Here is a 13,764-nt window from a genome sequence, read left to right as displayed (position 1 = left end):
GTACAAATAAATAACATAAACTCAAAACTTCTGAAGGTCACTTGTGGGATCCCACAAGGTTCTGTGATATGACCTAAATTATTTCTGTTTTATATAAATGATATCTGTAATGTGTCTAATTTGTTAAAGGTTGTTTTATTTGCTGATGACACAAATTTATATTGCTCTGGAAAAAGTTTGTAACAGCTTCTGAATGCAGTGGAAAGGCAATTGTAAGTATTAAAGAAATGGTTTGATTTTAACAAGTTATCACTGGATTTAAATAAAACAAAGTTTATAATGTTCGGAACTAGACAAATCAAGAATGAAGTCAAACTTATGATCAATAATGTGGAAATAGAAAGAGTGTATGAAAACAAATTTCTGGGTGTGATAATGGATCATTAATTAGGTTGGAAACCACATATAAATTATCTAAAAACAAATATCTCTAAAATAATTGCAGTATTATATCAAATTAAAAAATATCCTGAACGAGAAATAATTTTATATACTGTACTGTACTTTCATAGATCCATACATGACCTACTGGGTGGAGGTATGGGGAAACAGATATAAAACCATAACTAAACCAATTATCATGCTACAAAAAAAGCTATATGAATTGTAAATAGAAGGGATTATTATAAACCAACCAACAAACTATCTATTAATTGAAATGCTTTAAAATTCAGTGATATAGTTAACTTAAAAATATTCCACAAAAAATGTACAAAGCACAACACAGTTTACTTCCCAACTGTGTTCAGAAGTTGTTTGAAATTAAAGAGAGCAAATATGAACTGAGGGGAACAGGTATGTTTACAAAAACAGGAGCAAGGACAAATATAAAAAAATAGATGGATACCCTTTAAGGGGTTAATTTGTGGAATAGTTTTGATAAGGAACTAAAAACGTGTAGCTCACTTGGCAAGTTTAAAAAAGTGTTTAAAAAATAAGGTGGTAAGCACTTATAAAACTAAGGAATGATTATTGTAAAAGAAAACAACTTGAATATTTTCTTTCTGTGGTGGTTTTGTATCGTCTAAATACAGAAGTAAAAGGAATGTTAATTAGCGAAGTAAAAAGGGTAGGCACAATAAGCTAATGCTTCAGACTATACCTTTTCGTTTGTATTTGTTTTGTTTTGACTGTCATGTTTATTAATTTAATATTTTTTACCATTATTGTTGTTTTCTTTTCAGGTTATTATTATTATTATTATATACTGTAGTCATTTTGAAAACCGAAATAAACACTAAACCAATTCAAAACTCTGGAGCCCACCAACCCATAAACTTAAATGAATCAACCCAGTCAGTTTATTATGATCTGAAAATGTAAAACATGATTTTGTGCTGCATTTTATGTTAATAGCAGGTGCTGTTCCACCTCCATCTCAAGAATGTATCCAATCAAAGCACTGGACCCATCTGATTTGCTCCAATCCAAAGACATTACATAGATATGACCTAAAAGGCTACATACGTTTACAAATGTCAGATTATATTCCACATATACCTTATACATTGTCACTATTTTCCAGAATTGAGTGCCACTGAAGGTGAGAAATAAAATTGTAGGAAACCAAAAGGAGTTGTAGACACAAGACCTATGTTTTAGGCTGAAATGCAGTGCTGCTGATTTTATCATCTTTCCACGACTGTTCAGCTGCATCATTTAGTGTTGAAAAGAAATTAGAATAAGAAGCCAGCTTCAGCTTTAAAAGATCATTTCTCCCAAAGATGTGATAATGGCTATGAAGAGCGCTCTGGTCAGAATCTAAAGAGGCTAATGGGCCATTACTTTCGACATTGGGTCTCACCCGTGTTCTCACACCTATCTCATGAATAATCAGTGTGTGAGACACAGGTATTGAGAAAAACAATGTCACATCAGATTTGTAGTAATATAGATGTAAATCTAAATAAAATGTCAGATAGTTTCTGCAATGTTCAAAGCCCAAAAGGAAACTTCACAAATGTCCAGTGTTTTTATTTATTTAAATGTTTTCACTATATTCCAGCACCTCTGAAAATAGTTTTTTTGGGAAGTCCATTTTTTAGAGTTAATTTAAACAAAAAACAAATCAATGATATACATACTTTTCTCGCATTATTGTTGTTCGATTTGTGCTGAATATTAGCATTCATAGCATTTTGGGAACAAACGTTTTTAAATAGGTGAAATTTGTAAAAAAAAAAAATATCAAGGCATGCCAAGTGTTTTAAAAAAAAGGTTTTTGTCCTAGAAACATAAACATATCCCCAGAAACTTTAAAGGGTCTATTTTCAAATATCCTGAGGTTGAACATCTTGACGCCATTGCTGCTGGGAAACTAAAGTGTGGCCGAACTACACAAACTGACATAGCGTATAGCTCTTTTACTGCAATTGGTGCTGAATGTTGTCTAAAAGAGCTCACTATACAGGACTTTTTTCACTAAAGTCAATGTTTTACACGGAATATTGTGTATAAAGTGTGTGTTCAGTGATATTTCTCGTATTCAACACTGAGGAAGGTCCTTCACCTTGTTGCCATGCTGTCAGTCATTACATCATACACCTCTCCGCTTATGTCCCGCCTCCCACACAAGATCAGGGCCAAAATCTGAAACTGAAAAAATGGATCTGAAATTGATCAGATCTGTGACCAAAGAAAGATATCAACCTAAAAAAATAAGATCTGAATCTAATCTGAAAACATATCTGCAAGTGAAAAATATAAGACTTCAAATATCAAAATATATAGGAAAATGAAAAATGAAAATAATTGATTTATTTGAAAAGATAATCCACAATTGAATCAAAATGATATTTTAACTAAAATCCTAGATCCTACGCTTATTTTAATTTTGAACACATTGCTGTATTGTTTTTTTTTTTCTCAAATGAACAAAACTTTTGACCCTAATTTAGCTCCTGTAAGAGTAGTCACTGTTGTGCATAATCACTTGTGAAACAAGTTAGAGTCAACAGGAAAGTGCCTTTTTATTACTTGGATTTAGCGCTACGACTGTATTCGTCTGTCTCCTGGCACTGGTGCAGTGCGGCAAGTTGTGTAAAGGTGGGAGATTTGTTCAGAGATGTTACAATTTTACACACACAACTCATGGTACACTTTTGAAAGATATTTGACACTGATGTGGAGTTAAAGTAAAAAGTCACCCAAAATGGAAATACTTCAGTAAAGTACATTCACTCATTGTCTGTAACCACTTAACCAGTTCATGTTTGCGGTGGGTCCGGAGCCTACCCGGAATCATAGAGGGCAAGGCAGGAACACTTCCTTCAGAGGGTGTCACATACATTCCCTCAAACCTATGCACACTTTCAAGTTGCCAATCCACATACAAACATGTTTTTCGACTGTGGGATCTGGATCTATGTGACTGCAATGTTACCTGCTACGCCACTGAGCCCTTCAGTAAGGTACAGATACATGAATAGGCTACTTAATTAAACATTTGCATTATTACTGTCCACCACTGGTGCTTGCGGGTGTTTCAGCTTCTGATGTCCAGATAAGGTATAATTATTTTGTTGTTTCACTAAGTTTGCAAGTTTTTTAATCTTTATTGACAGTTACAATTATAGTCAGTCAAAATTAAAAAACTTTTTATAAAACTGAAAACTTGCCAGTCAAACAAGAAGGTGCTGGTTTTTGCTGTGATTAGTTGGTGCTCTTCATCTAGAAAATCATCTATGGAGTTTTTATAACATTAACAATAGCATAAATGAAGGTGAGATCTGACTTTGGTACTGTAACTGCTTCTAGTCACAGAAAAATTCATAGATGGTGTTCATACGTGGAAGCATGTGTTAAAATAAGCAATAAATATACAAACATAAGAATAAATCAGTCACAATAACATCTTTTTAATAGTAATCATTCTGAAGATAAAACATCTCTTAAAAAGTAACTTTTATTTAAAAAATGTCTTCATGTCATCCTAACGGCGCACTATATATAAACAAACATCAGTGTCATGAGACAAAGGAAAGCATACAAATACAGTACAAAAGTGGAAACAACTAGATGCTGCTACAGAGCTTAAAGATGGTTATAAAGAGGACATTCAGTTGAAAACAATACACAATTCTTTTGTGTACTGTACAATGCACTTTCAAACATCTTTAAAAAAAATTGAATGTTTTGGGAAAAATCTATTTTAAAAAACTTCATAAAAATGATAAGCACATGGATTGATCACTGTAATATTAATTTTTCAGGGAGAGAATACAGTATGCAAAAAAAAAAAACTCTACTAAAGGCACATCCCTGTTACATGTACATATCTGAAATCAAACCTTCAGAAATTCCCAACACAGGTTTGGTTTCTGTGGTGCTTTTACAGTAACAGTGAAAATACTAAAGAAGTAGGCTGTGGTTTTGTTAAAATATCTGGTTGGTAAAAGAGTAAATTAAAATTCCCACATGACAACATGTAGATGTAGTTCAGGCACAACACCTGTCAAAATGGCTGAGGTGCATTTTTATAATTCATTGTTAACACACAAGTCTTGTGACCTTAATGAAGGCCTACATACAGTTTCTCATCTGAGATATATTTGTATTTATTAAAAGGATATGGGTTAATATTGGCACTTTTCCATTGCATTGTACCTACTTGACTTGACTACAGTCTACTCTGCTTTCCAGTAGGCAAATTTGCTACTTGGAACCGGTACTGTTTTTAGTCCCTGCTCACTCGTGGTTCGAAGCAAACCGGGTAGGAACTAAACATGATGTGGAATTCTTGCAGAGTGCTGACTGTCCTGAGACTTGTCAATCACAACTAAATGCAGACATCCACCAATCCATTACAAACCAAGCTACAGTAGAGATCACATTTGTGTTTATTTGACTCACTAGTAAAATTTAGAAACCAAGCATGTCTTAAACAATAATATATTTGGAAAATGCGTGAAGATGTTTATATCTGATTTTCTATTAACCATTCCTTGAACTACAGGAAACCTCTAACTGGAATGTTACATACATAGGAAACAGTATGTATTTGCAGCAGTTTAAAGACAGCTTCTTAACATGAGCTTATCACCATGGCTAATCCTTGCAATAACCATTTTCCTTCAAGGAAATATGTGTATGTTTTCTGTTGCATCACACTATACAAGAACTTTCAGCAAACAAATGCATGATATTTTACAAGACCTTTTCGGAAATATGTCCACTCACCCACAGGCAGTTATTTCCACTCAGGCACAGGCCCCTAACTCTCTGAATGGGGAGAGATATTTAAACACAATATTGGCTAAAAGCCATAGAAAAGATTTTCAAGAAAACATAATTGAAATAACAACTACATTCTAACAGAACTGCATAACTTTGTGGATGCTCAAATAAACCCACTTTTTTAAAAGCTATTTCTGGCTACTTCTAAAACTACCACTACTGACTCTCTCGAGTGTTAAGCTTTCCCTTTCATTTTTCAACAAACTCTCTTCTGCCTTTAAAAAGCAATCTGCACTATGGGTAAAGACATGTACATGATGCATGAATGTCTTAACTTGCAGACTGCAGTATCCATCTGCAAACATGCTGAAAGCAGTGCTTCACAAAATCCTTACAACTTTACTTTTCTTTTGTTGGTTTACGGAGGTAAAATTCCCCGGTTCAGAGTGAATTAAAGAATGTTTTTGCAGATTCTTGAGGATCCTAAAGCCTTTGGAGCATAGGCTGCATGTGAAGGGCTTTTCCCCAGTGTGGAAGCGAAGATGTGCCTTCAGGTTATCCTTTAGACGGAAACTTTTGCCACACTGAGGGCAGCTGTGAGGTCTCTCTCCTGTGTGGAACCTCTCGTGTCTCCTTAAGCTTTTGCGTAGAACAAACATTTTATTGCATTTGGAGCACAAGTAAGGCTTTTCCCCTGTATGGAAACGTTCATGCCTCTTCAGGATCTTCTTGCGTTTGAATTTTTTGCCACAAACACTGCAGCCGTGCAAGCGCCTGTGAAGAAGAGAAGCTCTCCCCTGCAGACGCCATACACCATTCCCACACTCAGTGAAGCAGCACAGCCGTCGTCCGGTGTGGGCATGCAGGTGAGTTCGGAGGTCTTTGGGCATGAAGACAGCTTTTTCATTGGGGAAATCAGTAGTATTCTTCTTGGCTCTTGAAACCCGAAGCACATTCACAAGCTGCACAGAACATGGCCGCATTAGCTTGCAGTCAAAAGGCGTCTGGCCGAGCTGCAACCTCACATTCTTGGCTTTAGGCATGAAATCCGAGCCATTGCTCTTTACAGCTGTGAGTGATTCATTTTTTAAAGTTTGACTGGGTTCTCCAGTGCTCACAGCTGCCTCTAGAAGCTCTATGTTGGCAAGCTCTTTCACAGGCTGTACACAATCCGTTTCTGTCAAGGCCACTTCTGACTGGTCTGAACTGTTAGAGGAATGATCTGTGCTAGGAATGTCTGTTGTTTCTGAACTGGGTACATCTGAAAAGTCATGTAAAGGACTTGGAGCCTGAAGGTCTGAAAAAGAGATGCAAACATTCATGTAAAAATAGGGAAATAAATAACCAGGAATTTTCCTGAAATCTTTTAAAATAAAACTCACTAAAACCTCAAACACTACATTAATGCATACACTCAAATACTACATCGGGGCATAATCATTTTTAAAAATTTAGTTCTTTCAATAATGACATTATGTGCAGAGTCAAATGTTCACTTGCATGCATGCCATTCTTTATAAATTATGATTAACGCAAACTGTGTGAAGTCCTCCTCAAGCATGTAATGTTGCTCTGATGACCTCCTGTGTTAAATCAGCGCTAGGCCTAACTCATCTGGAGGTGTAGCTTGTGTCACTAAAACCTCCTGCTAGCGTGTCTCGCAAGTAAAACACATAAAATTAAAACTTGTGTCTAAAATTGGAACACCATCTACCAAATTGTTTTTTTATCATGAGTGTCTCTATACTTCTGAGGCACCCTGTATTTAAAAACCTACCAGTGATTTATGTACACATTAGTTCCAGAATTTATTTTTTTTTTTTAGCCACACTTTTCCACCACAATGTGGAACTATTTGCAAAACTAATGTGGAACCGGTCTTTGTATTTTCAGCATATAATATGGCATATAGCATAAATAAGTTCTAAATAAGATTCAGAAAAGGCACAGAGCCTCAAATAAAGGGCTGTCATGCTGTAAAGCTGATGGGGTCATTTTTGATGATTTGTTGTGAACCAGATGGACCTTTAGGTTTTGTAATGTGAAAACGGGAAATGATTCATCATCTGATTTGGAAATAAAAGCATGATGAAATAAAAACAGGAAAATGCTCCTCCATCTTTGTGGTTTCTTGGTCTGATAAGCGACATTGGCTATGTCTCTCTGCTGTTTTTACTGTGAACAAGCTCAGCAGAACGGCTCTGGAACCATACCCTGAAATGCTCAAACGCTAACAGACAGAACTCATTCTCTGACCTGATCTAACCAGCAGTAAAAATTGGCTATAGCATGACTCTGTCCTGAATCTATACATTCATCTCTAGCTCAGATGCTTAATTTAGCCACGGCAAAACTGGAGCTAACCAGCTCCACAATGCCCCCAGCTGATGATGTATTGTTCATTCCCATCAAACTGTTTACCAAAGTTCTTTTGGTGGAAAATGACAATTTTACTACAGAGCAGTACTTTGAGAATTTTGCCAGCAACCAACTTAGTCAAACTACTGAACCAAATACAGGATGATCAATTCAGCCCACTGACTATATCCACACTATAAGAGACAGTCACACACACAACTTTGCCATTTTTAACATATGCTGTCCTCTACAAGCAGAAATGATAAAATAAGCACAAGATGGCTTACAATTAAACTGTTTAGGTTCATGATGTACATACCACTCTCCTGAACGACCAGCTCTTCTTGTGGTTTGTCACACCATGCAGTTTGAAGAGCAACATCATTTCCTTTCCCCTCCTTAGGAACCTGTGGAATCACAATATTTCACTCACGGTGGCACATAATAGGCTTCAGTTGACTGACGTTAGTATTTTTAATCACATAATTAATGACCATGAAGCTGAAACAATTACTATCAGAACATATTAGGGCTGTGTTTTTAAAGCTAAAGAAAAGCAAAGCATGTCTCTCAAAATAAACAAACCTGCTATTTACAAAGTCCCCAAAAAGTTGTAAACACTCAATTTAAATGTAGCTTCTTTTGTGGGGATCTACTATGGAGACATATGTTAAATTATGCACACAGAGAAAAATATGAAATGAAAAACGGGATAGTTGTACATGCTCTGTTCCAAGAATGCACTAGGGGTCTATAAATCTCCCAACAATTGGCTGTAAAGCAGTGGAACTGTTCTCCGTGGAGAGATGGAACTCCATCTTTGCGATGCATTATAGTGGTGTTTGTAAAACAGAACTAATCGTTTCACATAAACCTGATCTAATTCATGCTCGTGGCCACAAAATACTCACAGAAATCTTCCGAAAAATCTACTCTTAAAGCTTCCAAGAATATTAGAGAATGTAACTGCGAAGAGATACAAACTACCTATGAAAAAATGTTGGAGGAGCACTTTGTCCATAAAGCATGTGTGACAGCCTATATTTTGAACCATAAAAATGGCCATCAATGCTTAGATCTTAGGTTGTTGTCTGCCATGCTTCGCTCTACGTTACAGCTTGCCTGTACCATTTCTAGCGAGGGACAGCATGATTTAATATGGTCACACTATTAAAAAAAAAAAAAAAAAAAGTCCAGGGTTCCTGTTTTCAGAACATGACACAGGGCTCCAGAAATATAAAGGTACACTCACATTCTCAAAGGGAAAGAGATAATACAATGTCAGCTTGCCAAAATAATGAAAGGGAGGGTCAAAATTACCAACAAATTGTACAAAAAATAAGCTCCTTCACACAATGCAAATAAAAACCATAGAATGACCTGAATATCTAGAGACTGTTTCCAATGTTGACGTGTACCATTAGCTAACCACTACAGCGTCCACATTGTTTCACAGAAGAATTGGGGCTTTATCATCTACAACATGACATGAATTACAAAATTCCTATATAAAACACTGCCTTAAATACACTCAACATGAGCATATCTCACTCCCAGAGTAAACGTATGGTGCATTTCATATTTTGTCTTACACAGAATTAGAAAGCTTGTGTGAATCTACAGCTCAGGCTAGATGTACATTAGCTGCCTCTTATCCAATTCTTATAATCTTAAAACATTTTCTTAACATGACTGTGTGTTCACAAAACATTCTTGTTTTGAAAGTCCGGAGGGCATAGTAGCCACATTAGCATGTTTACAATCACCCACAGTCCACAGACAGTCACCCGGAGCGGGATTTGAACCCACAACCTCCAGGTCCCTGGAGCTGTGTGACTGCAACACTACATGCTGTGACACCGTGCCACACCAAACCTTAATTTATATTAAATAATTGCAATTTAAATATTTTGATTAATTTTACAACATGTTTGTGACATGTTTCATTTTAGTTATTTATAGATTTATAATATTTATTTTACATTTACTATGATAAAAGAACAGCACATATTTTTTTTCATATTTCATATTATTTTTTTCTTTTTCTGCAAGTGCAACCCACATGAGATGACAAATGAAATACCCTTGTCACCCCTGAATGTGTCAATTTATGTTCCCTAGATCAGGGTCCCTTCAAATGGGAGCAGCCATGTTGAAAATTAGGTGTCATTGTAATGGTTCTTTCAAAACATAAAGATAAAGTAGTACCTGATTGATCCTTTAAACGTATTAAAACACAGAATGGTGTTATGGGTCTTAGTGTTCTCACCAAACACTGGCACACCGACCTTTTCGTTAAAAATGTCGCATGGAAAGTCAACAATGCACTGCACATCCACAGAGTCCAGCAGGTCCAGGTCAGGAATTTCTAAGGGGAGCTGCCCTTCCCCCACTTCAGAGTCCTGCAGAGAGTCAGTGTTTCCCTCAGTGTGTGTTTCTATGTCTGTGAAGCGGAAAGAGTTAAACAGTGGATAGAACACAATTTATTAAATAGCACTCTGGGCCAGAATACCAGAACAATACCCCAAAAATATTTAATGACAATAAATAAATAAATAATACTTTTATGACTGCATTTGTTTTAATTTTCACTGTGAAGTTACAAAACTATAGATATGTAGACTACAGAATGGAGTAAAACTCATCAAACGTGGTTTATATTTAGTCAGTTAAACCATTAAAGGACATAGACGGCTGAAACCGACTTCGTTGGCGCTAAACCTGTTAAATACACTTTGATTTTGTATTGAAATAGAGTACCTGTTGTATAAGAGCTACATTTATGACGATACTAAAATTGCAATTCAGATTCGTTTAAACTACAAATGGACAGAACAAAAATGTGCACCCTAAAAGCACGTCATTTGAACTTGCACGTTGAAATTACGTTTCTTGCAAAGACAAAACCTAGCTATCACTATTTAGTTTAATTCTTTTAAAGCACACAGCTTAAATCGGCTGCCTTTCCAAATTTCCGCTACACCTTATCACTAAATGGTGCAGCTTTTACACCACAGTTACACTTATTTTTTTCTTTAATTATTTTCCTAATCAATGTTTATTCTGCAAAATTGACTCAGTTTAGTGTAATTGTGCTAAAAGCTAAATTTGTGCACTGCACGTTGACCGTTAGGCTCATTGTTTACTCCAAATGGTCGACTATAAGGGAAACATTAAAACAAGGAGTAACCGTTAGCCTACCGTAAGGTCCCACTTGTACACCGACACTGCAGACCGTTTTGTCGATATTTCTCAATGCATTTTCCACACAGGACATCAGGTCTGGTACATTTTCCTCCTTTTCGCAGACTTTAATTTCTCCTCCATTGGCTCCATAGGAAGGAAGCGAGCGGCGCTCGAAAACTTTAGTTATTTCCAGAACTGCGACTTTCACCAGTAGCTTCATAACCGCCGCCACCTCATTCTGAAACTCAGATACAGAGTCAGACATCGTGCACGGAGCTCCAGTCTCTGTGAAGATGAGAAATTCATAAAAACCAGAGGGCCGCAGAGATTAACCTCTTAGCGAAGGCAACGGCCACATGGCAATAACAAGGAAGTGGAGGGGCGTTTCTGTTGCTTACTTTCCCCGAGCATTCCCTTATCATCCCGTCAACACTCATAACAAACCACCAGAGAGCGCCCCAGACATTCTTCAATACAATTAAACATTTAGCATTTTTAAATGCTTTACAATTTCAGAGGTGTTCATAAAATTAAGCACTAGCTTAAAAACGTTAACATCTAAAATTATGAAAGTAACTATTGCCACTATTTTCCTTGAATTATTATTTATTTAAGTAATCATTATTTAATTATTTTATTGAATTAGTGTTTATTTAACATTAAAGATTGTGTGCTGCAGAAAGCGCTTGCAAACCGAGACTGAGTCGACTCCAAGAGTTCAACTCTATGAATCAATAGCCAACAGTTGATACGAGCGACTCCGAGACGCTCGAAGAATCGATTCGTTTGGAGTCGCGACTCCTGTTTAGTATTCCGCTCGGTCGCTCTCGTTGCCCCAGCAATAGCAAATAACCGGAGCATTTTACTGTTTCTATGATGCGTTTTTCATTTTTCAAATCAGAAAAAGTGGGTCTTTAGTCTTTCAGTTATTTGTTTAGATTTAATTCATGGACAAAAATGCAAAATGTTTCATCATATTTCTCTTCTCCAAATTATTGTTCACATGTACAAACCGGATTCCAAAAAAGTTGGGACACTAAACAAATTGTGAATAAAAACTGAATGCAATGATGTGGAGATGGCAAATTTCAATATTTTATTCGTAATAGAATACAGATGACAGATCAAAAGTTTAATGTGAGTAAATGTAAAATTTTAAAGGAAAAAATATGTTGATTCAAAATTTCACAGTGTCAACAAATCCCAAAAAAGTTGGGACAAGTAGCAATAAGTGGCTGGAAAAAGGAAATTGAGCATATAACAAAGAGCTGGAAGATCAATTAACACTAATTAGGTCAATTGACAACATGATTGGGTATAAAAAGAGCTTCTCAGAGTGTCAGTGTCTCTCTGAATCCAAGATGGTAAGAGGATCACCAATTCCATCATTGTTATCATCAAGTCATCATCATCATCATCATCATCAACCATGCATAACATCATCAAAAGATTCAGAGAATCTGGAACAATCGCTGTGCGTAAGGGTCAAGGCTGTAAAACTCTACTGGATGCTCGTGATCTCCGGGCCCTTAAACGTCACTTCAAACAGGAACGCCACTGTCAAGGAAATAACAGAACGGGCTCAGGAATACTTTCAGAAAGCATTGTCAGTGAACACAATCCACCGTGCCATCCGCCGTTGCCAGCTGAAACTCTATAGTGCAAAGAGGAAGCCATTTCTAAGCAATCTCCACAAGCTCAGATGTTTGCACTGGGCCAGGGGTCTTTTAAAATGGAGTGTGCTAAAATGGAAGACTGTTCTGTGGTCAGATGAGTCACGATTTGAAGTACTTTATGGAACACTGGGACGCCATGTCATCCAGACCAGAGAGGACAAGGATAACCCAAGTTGTTGTCCCAACTTTTTTTGGGATTTGTTGATGCCATGAAAATTTAAAACAACATATTTTTCCCTTACATGATACATTCTCTCAGTTTAAACTTTTGATCTGTGATTTGTTCTATTCTGAAAATAATATTAGATGTTGGCACCTCCACATCATTGAATTCAGTTTTTGTGCACAATTTTAGTGTCCCAACTTTTTTGGAATCCGGTTTGTAGTTATCATCTAATTTTTATTTGTAAAAGATATATCTTTTGTTAACTAAATTAACATTGCTCATTTGGCATCTACTAAGCCTGTAAAAACTCATCTATGTTCATTTAATTTTGCATTTCCATGATGCATTATCAGCTTCCACAGTCCAATGGAATGCCACAGGGTCGGCTCTGCCTCTTGGCTGGAACACACATGAAGGCTCACTGCCCTCTTTCAGCATATTTGCGACCAAAACTAAATGTTTCTCTGCCATTGTTTTAAAACCAGTTAATAGCAGATAGCAAAACAAATTTCTTGTCATATCATAATGCTAATGATGTTGGTCATCCTCAAGTGGTTTATCAGTGAACACAGGACACTGTTAGCTGGGTATTTTTGGTTGGCTAACTATTCTCAGTCCAGCAGCACTGCTGTGTCTGATCCACTCATATCAACACAAAACACATCCATTGTCATTTGTAGCACTGAGAATGATCCACCATCCAAATCGTAACAGCTCTGTGGTGGTCCTACAGGTGTACTCACCATTAAAGAACAGGGTGAAAGAGGGGAAACATAGTATACAGAGCAACAGGTAGACTGCTGTGGTTATGGGATTAAATCCACAGACCTTTTGCAGGGGCAGTGGGTTCCAGGTTTATTTTGGTACAGGACAATTCCTGATCCCCAGAGCTGATTCTAACTGAAAACCTCTGTGACATTATACATACACCAAGGCCCTGATCCAGGTCTGAGAGGAGATCCCACAGGACACCCACCATCTTATCAGGAGCATACCGAAATGTTGTTGGTAGTGCATACAGGTATGTGGAGTTCATACCCATGACTGAGTCACATTATGCGTTGCTGTGATGAAATTCACACAAATGGGATCTACCTATGATTTGTTTTTCTCATTGGTCTAACATGTAGATATAAAGAAAATAAGAGACATGGACCTACACGTGTTTTGATTTGCTATAGAGCCACCATTAGGCCAATCAGC

General features: G+C 36.7%; 1 protein-coding gene across 1 annotated transcript; it reads right to left on the bottom strand.

Moving 5' to 3' along the window:
* Nucleotides 1-3,890: 3,890 nt before the first annotated feature.
* si:rp71-1g18.1 (uncharacterized protein LOC559922 homolog) lies at nt 3,891-11,111 on the bottom strand. Its single transcript, XM_066681387.1, has 4 exons — nt 10,735-11,111; nt 9,822-9,976; nt 7,853-7,940; nt 3,891-6,472 (listed from the first exon to the last, which is right to left on the bottom strand). The coding sequence occupies exons 1-4, from the start codon at nt 10,982-10,984 to the stop codon at nt 5,556-5,558; spliced, it is 1,410 nt and encodes a 469-aa protein (XP_066537484.1). The 5' UTR covers nt 10,985-11,111; the 3' UTR covers nt 3,891-5,555.
* Nucleotides 11,112-13,764: the final 2,653 nt, after the last annotated feature.

This window comes from Hoplias malabaricus, chromosome 9 (assembly GCF_029633855.1).
Source record: "Hoplias malabaricus isolate fHopMal1 chromosome 9, fHopMal1.hap1, whole genome shotgun sequence".
Lineage (NCBI taxonomy): Eukaryota > Metazoa > Chordata > Actinopteri > Characiformes > Erythrinidae > Hoplias > Hoplias malabaricus.
This window is presented reverse-complemented; position numbering and strand designations above follow the sequence as displayed.

Excerpts from the sequence above, each read along its gene's own strand:
- si:rp71-1g18.1 (XM_066681387.1), bottom strand. The coding sequence starts at position 10,984 with ATGTCTGACTCTGTATCTGAGTTTCAGAATGAGGTGGCGGCGGTTATG. Across the intron at positions 7,941-9,821 it reads GCGACATTTTTAACGAAAAG|GTTCCTAAGGAGGGGAAAGG; the intron begins GTCGGTGTGCCA and ends GTGATTCCACAG. Across the intron at positions 6,473-7,852 it reads GCTGGTCGTTCAGGAGAGTG|ACCTTCAGGCTCCAAGTCCT; the intron begins GTATGTACATCA and ends TCTCTTTTTCAG.